Source organism: Elgaria multicarinata, chromosome 1, assembly GCF_023053635.1.
Source record: "Elgaria multicarinata webbii isolate HBS135686 ecotype San Diego chromosome 1, rElgMul1.1.pri, whole genome shotgun sequence".
NCBI lineage: Eukaryota > Metazoa > Chordata > Lepidosauria > Squamata > Anguidae > Elgaria > Elgaria multicarinata.
Window position 1 is genome coordinate 9,650,876 of NC_086171.1, and position 17,923 is coordinate 9,668,798.

Here is a 17,923-nt window from a genome sequence, read left to right on the forward strand (position 1 = left end):
CATGTCGTTCAACGCATCCTGCTTTTGCCCTGGCAGCACAAATTGTTGCTTGCGCCACCACAGAAAAAGACGATTCTGAGCCCACCCATGTACCTTCCATGTGCTGGTCATTAGTCCTCTGAGCCTGGAGCTGCATCCTTCTATATTGTGTAAAGCATCTGACATGGACTATTGGAATTAACAACATAATAATAGTCACTTCAATAATAAATAGGCAAATATGATATAGAGAATATTTTGCTTGTTTAGTGTATGAATATCAATGAAATGTATCCCTGTTGTTGTTGGTTTTAGGGAGAGCCTGGTCCCGCTGGTATTCTTGGTCCCACAGGTGCTCGTGGCCCATCCGGTGGCGTTGGCTCCCCTGGTGTGAATGGTGCCCCTGGTGAAGCTGGACGTGATGTAAGTCATTCTTTTTCATCACACGAATGAGGTCTGAAAGACAGAGCAACAGCCCATTGCTTTTAAGCTGATGAAGCAAAGCTATAACAATATAGTCATAAATATAAATGAACAGAATACATATAAATGAATTGGTACGCTTCTACAATGCCTTGTTTTCATGGCACTTAACAGAACAATATCTGCTTCATAGAATAGCAGAGTTGAAAGAGGCCTAACAAGGCCATCGAGTCCAACCCCCTGCTCAATGCAGGAATCCACCCTAAAGCATCCCCGATAGATGCTTGTCCAGCTGCCTCTTGAAGGCCTCTAGTGTGGGAGAGCCCACAACCTCCCTAGGTAACTGATTCCATTGTCGCACTGCTCTAACAGTCAGGAAGTTTTTCCTGATGTCCAGCTGGAATCTGGCTTCCTTTAACTTGAGTCCATTATTCCGTGTCCTGCACTGTGGGAGGATCGAGAAGAGATCCTGGCCCTCCTCTGCTTAATGATAGTCAAGTGATTTCACAAACTACTTTAGGAATAAATACTATGGATTAAAGAAATTGTCCCAAAAAGCAAGCACTGTTTTTTGTCCTACTAAAGTTTGATATGCTTTATCCCTCCTGCCTCTTTCCTTTTTCTTCATCTCCCACCACAACCACCACAGGGCCTGTTCGGTCAACATGCTAAGCCATGGTTAGGCTGCTAACCCTTTTGAAGCATATGGTTAGTGAGTGTGTATAAACCGTGGTTATGTAGCCATCATGGTTAGGAATGGTTCACACAACACACTAAGTCATGGTTCACACAGCATGCTAAGCCATAATATTAAAATACTTAACCATTATGGCTTAGCATGTCATCTGAACAGGGTCACAGTTATTATTAGCAAGGCATAGGACTCAGCAGATTTAAGAAGTTGGATAATGGACATACTATTGTTCACTATTCCACAAGCAAGGATGAAGTTGTAAATTTTGAGCAAAACTATCACACTGGAAGTAGAAAGTGATGTAGATTATTATTCCGCTTAGGACTTTGACCTGTTTTGTGGTATAGGGATGGAGGGAGGAAATTAACATCTACTGCGATTTCACATTCAGTAATGTTAAGCTTTTTAAAAGATCTTGGTGATATTGAGAATGTATCCTTTCTTCACAGGGAAATCCAGGTAATGATGGTCCTCCAGGCCGTGATGGTGTTCCTGGTTACAAGGTAATCCTGTCCTCCTTTTTCTAAGCAGTAAGGAGACTGTGTTCATCACAAGCCAATTTGCACATACTTACCTAGTTCGTCTGCTATTCTTTTGCATTCTTTTTAGGGTGAACGTGGTACTCCTGGCAGCCCTGGCCCACACGGCTCTCTCGGTGCTCCCGGCCCTCATGGGTCTGTTGGTCCTTCTGGCAAACCTGGAAATCGTGGTGAACCTGTATGTGACCTTTATCCCTTATGGAAAAACAAAATTGCCTCTAAATAAGTCAGATGTCAACTATCTGAGATAGAGTAAAGGCTTGGGGGGAGGGGTGGCAGGCCCTATGTTGAACCATAGTCATATCCCTTCTGGCATTGAAGAAGTCTAGCAAAACCCCTTAGGAAGGCCTTTGAGGAGGGCTTTCACCATGTCTTTTATTGACTGGTTGTATTTTTATATTAGATTTAATTGTGATCATTTATTGGGTTGGGTTTTAGGTTTTACACAGGTGAGACCCTGCAATGAAATGGTGCTGGTTGGAGTGCCCTTGTTAGTGTGCCAGCCAGCCAGCCAGCCATGCCCTCTTCCAGGGTACTCTATTCCATTCCCTTTCCCCTCTGGTTTTCCATTGCCCTCCCCTGAAACAGAAACTCTGCATTCTACGGCCCTTGAGCATGTTCAGTCTTCATTGGTCTGTTTGTGTATGTGTGTGGGAGCTGAACCATGAAGGTTTTTTTTCCCGTGAAGATATTTTGCACTTCTGGATACATTGGGGTTCACCTGAGCGTGTTGATACCTCGCTCTTGATTTTCAGTGGCCCCATTTTGCCAACAATCCTCTTGACACTCACCAGTTGAGTTCACTGTTAGAAGGCATGCTAATTTTTGTTATCATTCTGACCCCTGAGGGCCAATTGCATGAGAGGGTGACAAATAAATGTTGATGATGATGACACTGGTGATATTTTTGTGCTCTAGACAGCCTTTGATCTATAAACCACCCTTCCTCATTCTTCATGCCTGTACAGTAGGCATGTGTGCACATACATACCGTTTCCCCAACTCCCATGCATTCTATTTGGCCTTCCCCCGCAACATCTTCTCCAGTATAAAGAATGTTCTGCTCCTCATGTTGGTAAGACTTCAGTCTTCCAACTTTTCATAGATTAAAACCTGGCCATTGTACCAGTAACTTGTGAAGAGGAAGCAGATACAGGTGCTGTCTAAGGCGTTTAGTGAAATAGTAGGATGGGGACATTTTTCACTCCCTCTTAACTACTCCACAGTAGGGGCTGCCGATTTGACTTGGAACCCTACTCCGCTGAGTACTTTGCATAATGTCTAGTATCATCACCCTGGTGCATGCTTGGACCTGCCACAGTGCGTGGTGAGTGGTTGAATCTCTCACTGCTACCAAGTAATTTTAAGAGACTGTAGCAGGAACTCCTCTATTTTTTATTGCTTTGCAGTGAACTGAAAAGCAAAAGTGTGGTACCAGAGCACTTCATTTTGTCCCCAATCAAGACAGCAACATGATGAGAAGTGGCTGTGGGCTAATATATCACTCCCCTATTACACTGTTTGGCTTTCTTGGAACAAAAATCAATTTGCAACCAGTCCCAAGAAACTGCTTTTGGACAGGTGGTGGGGTAGCGGGGTGAAACCATGCATCCTGTTTCATTCTGGCACCATTTGCTCTGGGTGTAATGCATGGCCAATAGAAAGCACAGGGGGACTTAAGCTTCCGTTCATTGTGTTTCTTTGTAATGCATGAAGTAGAACTTCCACATTTCTTTCCCTGTTCCCATGGCAAGATGCACATATTTCCAGTGAAAGAATAAATTGTGTGTCTGTCCGTACTAGAAATAAGGAAGTTCTACACAGAAATATGGAGAACAGGAGTATGATCAAATTGCACTTCCTGTTCTCTTAGTTAAAACAAACATATAAATCCACCCCTAGGTCATTCATTCATTAGACAATGAAGGGCTTTTTGTTATCACAGTGTGCAGTAAGCAGCTTTTCTGTTGTGCTTCCATTTCAGGGTCCTGTTGGTATTTCTGGTCCTTCCGGCCCTGCTGGTGCAAGAGGTCTTGCTGTAAGTCTGGTTTCTGTTTTGTTTCTGTACTTAAATCCATTGCTTCAATAAGGATGAAGATAGGAACAAGGTTTTGGAAATAAGTCAAAGGGGTGAATGAATCATGGGGAAATGTCGGAATCAGTATGTAGAAGAATTTGAGATTGTAATGGTTGAGGGATTTTCATGGGACACTTAGCAAAACTATAAAGAGAAAATTGTTTGGTTCACAAAGAGAAAATTGTTTGGTTCACATTTCACACTTTTAAATCACTATATGAACTGAAACTTGTTACCCTTCGAAATTTGCACTTCTCTGAATTTTACACTGCAGTTCTCCAGTTCAAAAAAGGCAGACAAAATGCATATATTCGAGGAAATAATGTTCAAAAACATATATTAGGAACATTGCTTGCAACAAAGTCTATATTAGGCAACAATGCATGCAAACACATGTATTAGGAAGAATGTACATAACAGTGTTAATGAATTTTCATGTAAATGAAACAAAATTAAGACTGAAAAAATGGGAAACTGCGAAAAACTGAAATTGACAAATGTGATCTAATTCAGACATAACCTCGATACATAAAGAGAAAGCAAATGTCAGGGGTCGTCATTTTTCAGCGCAACCTTATCAAAAAGTGGACAGCCTGGGCACCCAAGGGCTAAGTTAGGATGTAAGCAAAAGAGATACATAGGAAAAACTTTGTTACCAAGCGAGGCCTTGATCTGTTCCTGTTAGCATAGAGCTGGCCTCCAGATGTTGTGAACTGCAACTCCCATCATCTCTGACCATTGTTGGCGGGGGCTGATGAGTGTTGTAGTCCAAAATAACTGGAATGCACTGTGTTGGGGAAGACTGGCCTGGAGTATCGTCACCAACAGAATAGTGTGACGAAAAGGAAGGGGGGATCCCAAATGGTAGGATCCAATATTTCTGAAAGGGTCCTCATGCATTTTGAGCAACAGTTCTTCCTCAGAAGGATTGTTTTTGAACAAAGACAGACCTGCTTTCTAGGCATGTCAACTCCAAAAAAGAGACTTGAAACTATCCCTGGGGGTAGGAAACTCTTTGAAAAGCTTCGTGTTGAACCTTTCCTTTCTATTCCTTTCCATAGGGCCCACAAGGACCACGTGGCGAGAAAGGTGTTGCTGGAGATAAGGGCCCCAGAGGCATGCCTGGCTTCAAAGGACACAATGGACTTCAGGGATTGCCTGGCATTGCTGTAAGTGTATTGTTTGAACAATGATTGCCCAGCAACTACAGAAATAAAGCCATCCAGATCAATAGAAAGATCACTAGGTTACAAGATCCAAACACCTTTCTGGGCTAATCCCTGTGGAGGATTTACCTTCTTAAAGTTTCCTTTTAATTAGGGTGACCATATGAAAAGGAGGACAGGGCTCCTGTATCTTTAACAGTTGCATAGAAAAAGGAATTTCAGCAGGTGTCATTTGTATATATGGAGAACCTGGTGAAATTTCCTCTTCATCACAATAGTTAAAGGTGCAGGAGCTATACTAGAGTGACCAGATTTAAAAGGGGGAAGGGCACCTGCACCTTTAACTGTTGTGATGAAGAGGAAATTTCACCAGGTTTCCCATATATACAAATAACACCTGCTGAAATTTCCTTTTCAGTACAACTCTTAAAGATACAGGAGCCCTGTCCTCCTTTTCATATGGTCACCCTATTTTAATACTACAAAAAACGGGATCTGTAGCTAAGTGTTGCTGCATACCATGCTCCTGTTCTGGGTTCTAGCCAGCAAGCCCGTCATGCCGCCTCCCAGGATACTCCATTTTATTTCTCCTTCCCACCTCTTGGTTTTCCATATCCCGCCCCGCCCCACCCTAACAGTCAATCAGCATTCTATGCTCACTGAGCATGCTTAGTTCTCATTGGATTGCTTTTGAGGTTCCATTCCCTTGGGGCACAATCCTATGGTAGGCTTAGACAGGAAAAACGCTTACAATTCCCAGGCTTGCCATGCTGCCTGGGGAATGCCGGGAATTGTAGGGCTTTTTTCTGTCTCAACAGAAAAGGCTGAGACAGAAAAAGGTTGAGCCCTTAGAATGTGTGTGTATGTTTTCCCAAAGGGATTTTTTTTTGTACTTAGACAAACCTTGGGGTTTGCTGACACCTCCCTCTTGTACACAAATAATGCTGTTTTGGTTACAAGCGGATCAGCACTTGAAAGATTAATTCACTATTAGTATATAGGCAAATTCTTTGAGGCATTTGAGCATACCAAGCAGCCTTATACAGAATCAAACAATTGGTCCAGCTAGCTCAGTCTTGCCTATTCCAGTAGGCAGTAATTCTCCAAGGTCTCTGGCACATGTTTGGCTACCTGGGATCCTTTTAGGTTCTTGTAATTTCCAAACTAGAGGTGTTTGAATGACTCAGGCTCAGCTAGAAACCCAACCCTCTAGCCCGGAAATGCTGCTGCTGCTCATGGATGCGTGGGGACAAGCTACCATTCATCCATGGCATGGGGAAAGGATTTTATCTATGCTCAGGGCTGAGTCCACCTAATAAAACAATCAATTTTTGAAAATGAGCCATTGATCAGAATAAGTCCTCTATTATATCGCCCCACCCAAAACACTGGGATTCACCAGGTGTACAAGGATAAATGAGGATCAAGGAGGCAGGACCAAGCCATTACACTGTTTTCAATTATTGCTTTTCTCTTTCTCTCCAGGGTCATCATGGAGAACAGGGTTCATCTGGTTCTACTGGTCCTGCTGGCCCAAGGGTATGCCCATTTCACTGATATTTTCTGTGTGGGATAGTGAAATAACCCATTATATTACAATTATGTGATTTATATATTTCTATTGACTAACTGCATATGAAGCATACTGATTTGGTGGTATTTACTGTCCCTTGTTTTAGGGACCTGCTGGTCCTTCTGGTCCTTCTGGAAAAGATGGTCGCAATGGTATGCCAGGACCTGTTGGCCCTGCTGGTGTGCGTGGATCTCAGGGTAGCCAAGGACCTTCTGTAAGTACAAGTTTGGATGCTGATTAGATGAACTGAAATGATCGTTTTTAACATGAACATTGTATGCATGTTTGCTCAGTAACATGCTCCACTGAATGCATATGATGAACAAACATGCATACATTTGTGGCATTCATGTATTTAATTGTAGCTGCAATCCTAAGCACAATCCTATACTAAGGAATAAACCCCACTGAACACATTCTGTGCAAACATGCATAGCATTACTCTGTAAAGTCTGAAATGAAGGATTCCCCCTCTTTTATTTGTCCTACTATCAACCTACCTCCCAGTCACCATTCTGCCTGACATTTCCTCATCTTATAAACCATGAAATCAGCCCAGATCCTCTATGTTGAGTGATCCACAATGGATTTCATGACATGAAATCTTAAACAACTCCAGTCTTAAAATGTTTAATTAGATGTTAGCCCTGTTGATTCCAACAGAGCTTTACTTTCCAACTTAAGGTGCCACAAGACACTGCATCGTTCATCAGACGGAGTGGAGGTGGAATGACGGTTCCCTACCATTGCTTCTCTGCCCCCACTCCTATCCCACATTACTTCCTGTTTCTTCCTGGGGAAGAAAGAGGAAGTAAACAAAGACCATGTGGCCTATTCAGGGAGTGTTTTATCACAAAGCTTTTCCTGCACACAGCAGGAAACGGCAGCACATTCCATTTCCAAAAAAAAAAAAAAAAAGTTGGATTAAAAGGGGTCCATTTTGGGACGGAAAAACGGCAAGAAGAGGCAGGAGGTGCACTGCATCATCTAAAGGATGCACACACAAAAATGAGTGGGCAGTAGCAAGCGTATGATAAGACGCTCGTCTGATGACCCCTTAAGTTGTTTTTCCCAACCTTAAGCATATTTACTTGGAAATACTTTCTGTTGAAATAAGCTGAACTTACTACCAGGTAAATGTCTTTAGGACTGGACTCTGAGGCTGCAATCCTAGACACAGTTACCTGGGAGTAAATCCCACTGAACACAATGTGGCTTATTTCTGAGGACATGTATAGGATTTCAATGTAAGTGTGTTCAGGGATGGTTTCAGCTTTCTTCACTGTAATGCAAGGATGGGAACACATGGCTCTCCAGATGTTGCTAGAGTACAACTCCCATCATCCTCACTATTGGATAAGCTAGCTAGGGCTGATGGGAGTTACAGTTCAACAACATCTGGAGGGCCACACACACACCCATACCTGCTGTAATGACTAGGAAGCCTCCTCCAGATGAAATGAAAATAATATAATTTAGTGCTAACAACTGGAGTAAACAGGCCTAAACAAAATTACTTGGAAGCAAGTCCTGATGATTTCAGTGAGGCTGATTTCCACATTCATTATATTTAGGATTGCAATATAAGAGCGATTTTTTAAAATTACAATTTAAATTACAATTTCAGACTAAGTTGAATAATGTAGCTTTAACTTAAAGACTAAACAGTGTTGATACTAAATTCTTCCTGACTTCCATTGCAAGGCAATGTTCATATTGAGCCAGATAAAGAATCTGCTTTCTGGTTAGTGAGCAATTCTTATAGGATACATACACGCTCTACATCCTGCATCCACTGCCTCATCTCCAATTTTAATTTACATGGGCCCACTTCTGTACCAGACAATTCAGGCATGAGTTGCGGTACCCCTGACTGAACCTAGAGATTGAACCTTCTGCAAAACCAAGGCAAACTTGCTTTAGATAAATACATTCCTATTTCTTTCATCTCTGAACATTTTTAGGGTCCCCAAGGCCCACCTGGTCTTCCTGGCCCACCTGGTGCCAATGGTGGTGGTTATGAAATTGGCTACGATGCAGAATACTACCGGGCAGATCAGCCTTCTCTTAGACCCAAGGACTATGAAGTTGATGCCACCCTGAAAACATTGAACAACCAAATTGAGACCCTCCTGACCCCAGAAGGCTCTAGAAAGAACCCAGCTCGCACCTGCCGTGACTTGAGACTCAGCCACCCCGAATGGACCAGTGGTATGTTAGTGCTAGACGCTTTGACTGATGGTTTACTGGTTAAGTACTTTGCATGGTATGGTATGTGGCTGGCTCTGTGCTGCACTTGGCCATTTATTCCTGTCAGTAAAATTCCATGTGTGCAAATGATGCATGGAAGTCTGTATATGCCACTTAACCTAGTCCATGATGGGATGAATAAGAGCATATCTGCACAGGATTTCCCTTTTGTCCAGCACTTTGTCAAGCATTTTTCTTTTGTTCATATCACCAGGAAAGCAGATAGGCAAACTACTAGATAGTCTGAGCTGCTCTCATATCTCTAAATCAACTGTGTAGACGTGTAGGTCAGGGTGAGCAGACATTCATTCATTCATTCATTTCATTCCTTTATTTCATTTTTATACTGCCTAATAGCCAAAGCATTTGAGCAGTATCAGACTTTCAGGATTGACTTGATTTTTTACTAGAGCCATGAGATCCACCAAATGGAGCCTGGTGCAAAAGAATACACTTAAAGAATTCTGAACCCAATAATTTGTTTTGGGTTCCAGAACTGAACCCAGCTCATGGTTCTTCCACACAAAAATCCACTTCTGGTTACCCCAAGCTTTCTTCATTTCAACAGTCCAATCTACAGCAAATCACCCAGAGATCCAACAGTAAATTCAGATCTATCTTCTGTCTATACCTGGTACAGGGGATACAGATAGATGGGGGAACAGGCTTTTTGTTTGGTGTATCAAAATCTCTCCCCTGGAAGTGTGCTAACTCAGATCCAGTTCATGTAGATGGCAAGAATTTGATTTATGAACACACCCAATCCCCTAAGTAAGTCAATTTTTCACTGAAGTTCATTTTGTACTTGACGCATTTCAGAGGTAATGGCTTTTAATTGACATCTCCTAGAACAAGTCCTCCTTTCTGATCCCCAATAGTTTAGTTATATTCTGTTTTTCCACAGTGGATCATGCCCAAACTGGTTCATGATAAACTATTCATTTTCAAAGTACATCACATTTGACAAAAAAACCACAATTTGTTACAAAATATGACAAATGGGTATATCAAAATTAACTACTCTATCATAAATTCGATATTTACAATTAAATAAACTAGACCTTATACATAACAAGAACAAAACAAAATAAAAATTATCAGAATCAAACAAAACAAAAAAGTTGAGCTAACCCTCACTGCAAATTGTAGTCTCACTAAACTACAAAAGACTAGCCTTTTCCGGCAGGCCTATCCAGATAAATGTTAAATCAAGAATTTTTAAGATGTACTGATTCCTGTTCTAATGTTGTTCCCTGCCTCGATCCAAAGGGAGAGGCGGGTAAGAAATAAATAAATATATTATTATTAAATACATTTCAGAGAACTGTCTACCCTGATTCCTCTCAGACATTCATAACAACAAGCTAATATTTCAAACAGATAAGTGAAGATGGTTTCAAGGATTTTGTGATTTTGGGATTGTCTGTGTTCATACCATTCCTTTGACTGGAACCACATGAGCATTGGATATGAAGCTAAAGCCATTCTTATTTTTGCTTCATAAAATGTCAGGTTTCTACTGGATCGATCCTAACCAAGGCTGCATCATGGATGCCATTAGAGTGTATTGTGACTTCTCCTCTGGTGAGACTTGCATCCATGCCAATCCAGAAAACATTCCAACTAAGAACTGGTACACTAACAAGAACCCTGCTGAAAAGAAACATATCTGGTTTGGAGAAACTATCAATGGTGGCACTCAGGTGAGTGTTCATTCTGCGTATGTTCTGATAAATGTGTTGTCTACAAGTGAAAACCTTCTCATAGTCACATTGGAGTCAAAGGCAATTAACCCACACCACTCTTTTCTTTTCTTTTAATCCACACAATATATAAATTAACTTGATTCTTAAGAATATAAGAGGTCTTCTGCTGAATCAGACTATCTACATAGGGGAGGGGCTCCATTTATTATTATTATTATTATTATTATTATTATTATTATTATTATTATTTTGCACTTTGCAAACCTGAGAGTTTTCCTGAGTTATTGATACTTCTCCCTTTGGCTACATAAGCATTAGTACTCACACCTCCACTCATTGACAGAATCTGACTTTATGGGGGACGAGAATTTCATTTGTTTGTAAATGCAGATTAGTGCAAATGTGTGGAGTGAAAAGAAGGGAGAAACAAATTCTCAGGATGCTGAACTTTTTATTGTAGGTTGTAAAGCCCGATGCGTTTCGGCCTGTACCTTTTCAAGGCCTTCTTCAGGGGGTTGTAGGAAGATGTCTGGAAAGATCTTCTTATCAGTTGCTATTAACAATCAGAGAAAGACATTCTGTTGATAAGAAGATCTTTGCAGACATCTTCCTACAACCCCTTGAAGAAGGCCTTGAAAAGGTACAGGCTGAAATGTGTTGGGCTTTACAACCTACAATAAAAAGTTCAGCATCCTGAGAATTCGTTTCTCCCTTCTTTTCACTTCATTGGATGTTTTTCTACCCCTGCTTTTGCGATTAGTGCAAATGCACATTTGTGCAAATCCCCCCAAATGTAAAAACCTGGTCTGCAAGTCTGTAGAACCTGCATGCCTCGGAAAACACCCATCCACTGCAGAATCCACAAGTCGGATTCATAGAAATCCAAACTCATTTGAATCCGTCACAGATTTCTCCAACCACCCACTCAAGCTTGAACCTCAGAAATATAGAGAAATGATGGCAATAATAGCCATTGATAGACCTATGCTTTAAATCTTTGTGAAAAGCTATTTGAACTAGTGGCCATTACCGTATCATCTGGTAGTGATGGCATAAGTTAAAAAGAATTATGTTGTATATAAAGAAGTAGTTCCTTGTGCCAGTCCTGAACCTTCCGCCAATTACCTTTAGTAGTTGACATTAAGTACTAGTACATACACATAGAATAGTAGAGATGGGAGGGGCCTATAAGGCCATCAAGTCCAACCCCCTGCTCAATGCAGGAATCCACCTTAAATGCAGGAATCCACCTTTCTTGCATGAGAGAGGAAGGTTTTTTGCTTTCGCTACACATAATTCATGGGTTTTTTTTAAAAAAAAGTTTGTCTTATCTCCCTTAGGAGGGTGAATGGTGACACATGTACATTATCCAATCTCTACTTTGATATATTTTTGTGGAATGATTAATAAATTCATATGGAATGAATAAGACACAACTTGGATTAACTTGAGTTAAACTTTAAGTACCTCCTTGTTATAACTCTCTTTTCATTATTTCTTGTTCTGAAATGTTGATGATTCTCCCCTGTTAAATTCTTCTCCAAATGCCAATGTGCATCACTTGGGCTTATGCATAGAATATATTACAAATAATTATTGTGATTTTAACTGCACGATCCTCCCCCACCCTTCTGTTTTTAGTTTGAGTACAATGAGGAAGGTGTGACTACCAAGGACATGGCCACCCAACTTGCTTTCATGCGGCTACTGGCCAACCATGCTTCCCAGAACATCACTTACCATTGCAAGAACAGCATTGCTTACATGGATGAGGAAACAGGAAACCTTAAGAAGGCACTGCTCATGCAGGGATCCAATGATGTTGAACTACGAGCTGAAGGCAACAGCAGGTTCACTTTCAGTGTTCTTGAAGATGGCTGCTCTGTAAGTACCAATTTCTTCCTTTTTTAAAACCATCTTTGAATATTACTGCTCTCCTACAGAGTTAGACTACTTTGACAAAATCTGGGTCATTTAGAACCATTTACAATACAATCCTACACAAGTCTTCTCAGATGTAAACCTCGTTCATTTTTTTAAAAAAAGGGGGGGTTACCCCAGAAAAGTTTCAATAAGATTGCAGTCTTAGTTTATGGGAAATAAGGCTTCAACTTTTCCAAGCACCTTTTGAAGGGCATTAAAATCTCCTCCTACTATAATGCTACTTTTTATCATAAAAATACAGCAGAATTCACTCCCTATCTGTGTGCTACTGAGATAAATTCCCTGAAGCTGGAGACCTCATTCATAAGAAAAGGAGAATCTACCACAGATAATTCACATGTCTCTTGGAAAATTAGCATTCCTGGAGAATGAAGACCATAAGCAAGTCAAGTTATATAAATTTCAGAGTAATTACCTTTAAACTGAGTCTGAATTACATAGCGCTCTCTCTCTCTCTCTCTCTCTCTCTCTCTCTCTCACACACACACACACACACACACACACACACACTTTCTACAATTGAACTATCCCTAGAATGAGGGCCAATCCATTCTTTATGGGACAGTTGTTTTTGCTGCTTATACACAGACATTTTATCCCAAAATGCAAACAGGAGGTATGTGTCTTGAAACCTGTAGTAGGCATTCACCGAAGAGCCTGACGGGCATGTTTCTACACAGTTTCTGTATATAGGTGGCACAACACCAGCCTATAACTGTACAGAAGCCAGATTAAAATGGGAATATCATGAGAAAGTAAGTGGTAATTGTGAGGATAGCTATAGGGAGGATAGAGAACATGGATGAGTAGGTTGGAGTTACAGGTCTCTAAGCAGGCTGGATGATACCAAATGTGCGTGAGGGTTAAATAGCTGAGGTGGGGATGATAGGTAAGCAAAGTGGGACTTCTATTAATCCTTGGTAACAAAATTCAATCTATGACTCAATAACTGTTCTAACTACTATTTGTTGTTATTACCTTCCAGAAAAAGACCAACAAATGGGGCAAAACAATTATTGAATACAGAACAAATAAGCCATCTCGCTTGCCCATCCTTGACATTGCACCTTTGGACATTGGTGGCGCTGACCAAGAATTCGGTTTGGACATTGGCCCAGTCTGTTTCAAATAAATGAACTAAAACTAACTTAAAACCAAAAAAAAAAAAGTATTCTCTCTTTGCCATTTCTTTTTTATACTGAAAGCTGACTCCTTCCATTTCTTCTGTTCATCTACTTGCTTAAACTCTGGGCGAAAGAGAAGGAGAAGGATTTATTGGAACGATGTGCAATGCAATTTAATACAGCCCCAAAAGGAATCGGAAGTTTTGCAAGATTTTATCACCTTTTTGTGGAAAATGTCAGCCTTTGTGTAAAAAACAAAACAAAAAACAAAACCAAATAAAAAAATCCTGAAAGTTTGCACCACTTGTGGCCTTTGAATATCTTCCACAGAGGAAGTTTAAAACCACAACTTCCAAAGGTTTGAACTACCTCATACACTTTTAAGCCAAGTGTGATCCACATTCTTATACATATGATCTGAGGTGCTTTTGGTCCCATTCATAATAAAAAGATGCTGATTTAATATTATAGAGTATATTACCAATACTTGAACTTTAATGGTGCTAAGGTCATTTGAAAACAAACAAACCACTTTTCTGTATTAAGTTGTATTGTTTCTTTGGAATCTGTCTCAAAATAATTTAGAATGTCCCATCTCATCACCAGACTAAGCATGTGGATCATTTCTCCCCCACCCACCCATTCACCCCATCTTTGTCCTCTTCTTCAACATCAGGTGTCCATGCTTTTAAAATCTCATTTTCATTCTCTACAATGGGCAGAAAAGGAATCATCGTTTCTCAACGAAAAAAAATGTACCTATTTTGTATATGTGAGATGTTTAAATAAATTGTGAAAAAATTGAAATAAAGCATGTCCAGTGTTCCAAAAGAAACCACTGAATGAGTAAAGTTCATTGATTAAGTGCATTAAGAGATAATATTTTTTGCACCTAATGTTTATTTTCCAGCTCTGCTTCTTGTCTATTAAAACATAAAAAGGTAGCAAGATTCAGCTTTGCTTCCAATGTGTCTCACTCTACCCATGCCTTGGGGTGGGAGGGTTTGATTCATCTCATTGCTAAATATGCTAAAGTCTACTTCGTTTCAATTAATGAGTCATAATTTGCTATATGCGAAATACCAATTAATACTTAACATTTTCCAGCAAAGGGTACATATGAATCCAGCATCTCTTGCTTTTAAAAATCTTTGATAAATTCTGATTCTACAGTCCTATTTCCAAATTAAATCCATCAATCCATTTAAGAAACAAGTTCATTTTTACACACACACACACACACCTATCTTCAAGCAGACTTCACAGTTCTACTCACAACTGCATTTGCACTTATTTTCCTCTTTAACCAGGATTTGTTACTACCGTATTTCTTTTATTGTAAGATGCCATCGATTGTAAGATGCACACTAATTTCAGTACCACCAACAGAAAAAAAAAAACCTAAGACACACCCGCGATTCTAAGTCGCACCCCATTTTTAGAGATGTTTATATGGGGGGAAAAGTGTGTCTTAGAATCAAAGAAATAGGGTCTTATTTTCCAAACAAACAAATTGATAAAGCCTGCATTGATGTTTAGGCTTGCAGCCTTATGATCTAAAGGCAAATCTACATATTCAGAAAAAGCACACCTTTGCACTATACCACTTCAGAATGCAGGTAGGGAATCACATATTAAACTTCAGATCTTCCCCATGTCAAACATTCTCTGCCTCTGGAAAGCTAGCATGCTAAAGAGAATTGTAGCTTAATCTCGTCAACATGCTAGTTTTCTAGGTCGAGGGAGTTTTTGAGGTAAGGGAATATTCAAGCATGAGTCTGCCCACAAGCATTCTGAAGTGGAATAGTCCAGGAAGGCTGTGCCACATGCTTTTTCTGAACACATAGATTGGTACTTAACTGATATCAATAGAATTGTTCCAGAGTGAGGGTGGATTTCTGCTATTGTTTTTGTGTTTTTTATCAGCAGTAGCATCTTATGCTAAGGCTTAAGTGGATTGAATGAGTTCAATCCATTTTGGGGTTCCATAACACCCACTTGTCCAAATTCCACTTAAGCCAAACTCTAAGTTTCCAAGATGATGATGAAAAATTAACAGATCCTACTGGCTTTCATTGAAATGTTCTTTCTGGAACAGCAATCCAGCTGAAGTCTAATTTGAAGTATGACCTTTGTTGGTCTGACTGTGCATTGCTGGTTTGCTACACAGAAACATGTGAATGAAGTTGTTTCACAGACTCAATAAAAGTATTTTGCTATAATGACAAAAACAATTCATTTATAAGAATTCAGTGGTAAAAAAAAAGACCATTCTGAATTAGCAAAAGAAAAATCACTTTTGTAAAACAACCTGTAACAAGAGGCATGCTGAATCAGACCTAAGGCCTATTTAGTTCTATATTCTGTTCACACAGCTGCCAATGCAAAGCCCACAACTAGGCCATGACTGCAATAGCAGCCTCCTGCTTACATTCTCCAGCAACTGGTGTACATAGGAATACTGCCTCTGTTATTGGAGGAAGCTTATAGTCATCAGGACTAGTAACCATTGACAGACTTCTCCTCTATGAATTTGTCTAATCCCCTTTTAAAGCCATCAAAGTTGGTGGGCATCACTATGTCTTGTGATAGCAAATTTCATAGTTTTAACGGTACGCTGTGTGAAGAAGCACTTCCTTTTATCTGTCCTGAATGTCCCACCACTCAACTTCATGAGATGAACCTGGGTTCTAGTATTATGGGAGAGGAAGACAAACTTCTCCTTATCCACGTTCTCCACACCATACATAATGTTCATTTGTATCATTAGGCAGAGTGAAAGGGCCACCCCAGGCAGCTTATTCTGGGTATCATTAAAGGGCAGCAAATTGTGGGTTATTTATTGCTGCTGCTGTTCTACTGCCAGGGCGGGAGAGAGGTGCCTGTGGGATTTTTTGCCTCATGTGCCAAAATAACTTGATTGGCCTTGGGTCAAATGGGTGCATGGTACTGCTCTGCCTCAGGCAGCAAAATGTCTTGGGCCAGCCCTGTTCAGAAATATCAGGTGCTCACAGTTGTGGGAGGTGTGTCATATCAGACCAATATTGCGCTGTTAGGAAAAAAACACCCTGGCCCAGGAGGGGAGCTCTGCATGGGCTCTTGAGGCTGGTTTGCATCTGGTCCTTGCTGAAAATAATGGGTACATCTGAAGCAGGTGGGGATGCACATCCCCTTCTGTGGAGCCCCTTGTTCCACCCAATAAAGTTCAACAATAGCTAGATGGAGGCTTTTCTGTTCTTCATTCATATATGAGACACACACCAACAGATCTAGAGGAAAGGTTTCCACAATGCAAAATACAACAATCTTGAGCGTGGTGCTTTAGAGACACATAGTTAAGAAAATTATATTCAGTTTTGACCACTTCCTTAATAATGGGAAATGCAGCATAGCCTATTCCCTAAATGGCTGGAAACCACAAAATACACTCAAGCCAAAGGACTGAGTCATATTTGCATTAGTTGCAAGTTCACAATCAATTTTAATATTACTGCACCATCATACTCTGCTTGGAAATGGCCGGGGAAACACCCATTCTAAAAATATATAACAGCCACTTGTGGCTAGGGTAGCAACCTTTTTTGGTCAGGTCTTCTGTTCCTTTAACATACGGGTAGGCCATTTGTGGCCCTCAGAAGGTTTTGGCCTACAGCTCCCATCAGCACTAGTCAGCATAGAAAATGGTGGGGGATGATGGGAGTTGTTGGTCAGTATCTGAAAGGCCACAAGATTAAGGGGTGCATGGTTTAATGGATGCATGTTTAATGGCTGCATAGTGGGCAAATAGTCAATATATAGAGCACACAGAATATTCAACACATACATTGAATTTCTGCCTTCACACAACTGTTAAAGGCACACAAGCCCTGACAGAAAAAGAAGTCTGGATAATGGAAAATCAACTGTTGGTCAGGGGGGAAAAATAGGCGAAGGGGTACTCAATAGGGTTACCAACTTTTTTTTTAATTCTGACAGCCATTCCCTATAATTCCAATGTTCAGGCCAGGTGTGGTATTGCTATTTAGCCAAAATGGTGCTACACACATGTAAGAGGGAGGTTTCAGTAACTGAGGGAACTACAAGATATGTAGATGTGCAACAAATTTTAGAAAAAGTGCTGATATCAAAAATATCCCAATGAGGATTGAGCATGTTCAGGGGCATGGAGTGCTGGCTACGTGTTGCGATGGGGGTGGGGGCACGACAGGGGGCAGGAGCGAGAAATGGATTGGAGTGGTTGGCATCCTAGACATGAGCATTCCACCACACACTGCAAAGTTATGTTGCAGTTCCCAGCTGTTCTCATTGATTCTAACATCTACTCCCAATCCTCATATTAAATGTGTTTAATTCCATTGCTTTGTTCCAAAATATGGAAATTTTGTTTCTTAAAGAAAGAAAGAAAGAAAGAAAGAAAGAAAGAAAGAAAGAAAGAAAGAAAGATTTAA

General features: G+C 40.5%; 1 protein-coding gene across 2 annotated transcripts in view; it reads left to right on the forward strand.

The window, feature by feature from the left end:
* The window catches only part of COL1A2 (collagen type I alpha 2 chain), a 59,212-nt gene extending 45,465 nt beyond the window's left edge, over positions 1 to 13,747 (forward strand). For both annotated transcript variants that reach the window (XM_063123060.1, XM_063123068.1), the window contains 11 exons: positions 295 to 402; positions 1,546 to 1,599; positions 1,706 to 1,813; positions 3,620 to 3,673; positions 4,774 to 4,881; positions 6,364 to 6,417; positions 6,558 to 6,665; positions 8,416 to 8,662; positions 10,214 to 10,404; positions 12,049 to 12,291; positions 13,337 to 13,747. In XM_063123060.1, the coding sequence (XP_062979130.1) occupies positions 295 to 402; positions 1,546 to 1,599; positions 1,706 to 1,813; positions 3,620 to 3,673; positions 4,774 to 4,881; positions 6,364 to 6,417; positions 6,558 to 6,665; positions 8,416 to 8,662; positions 10,214 to 10,404; positions 12,049 to 12,291; positions 13,337 to 13,483 (1,422 nt within the window). In that variant the 3' untranslated portion in view covers positions 13,484 to 13,747. The remainder of the gene's footprint in view (positions 1 to 294; positions 403 to 1,545; positions 1,600 to 1,705; positions 1,814 to 3,619; positions 3,674 to 4,773; positions 4,882 to 6,363; positions 6,418 to 6,557; positions 6,666 to 8,415; positions 8,663 to 10,213; positions 10,405 to 12,048; positions 12,292 to 13,336) is intronic.
* The last annotated feature ends 4,176 nt before the right edge of the window (positions 13,748 to 17,923 follow it).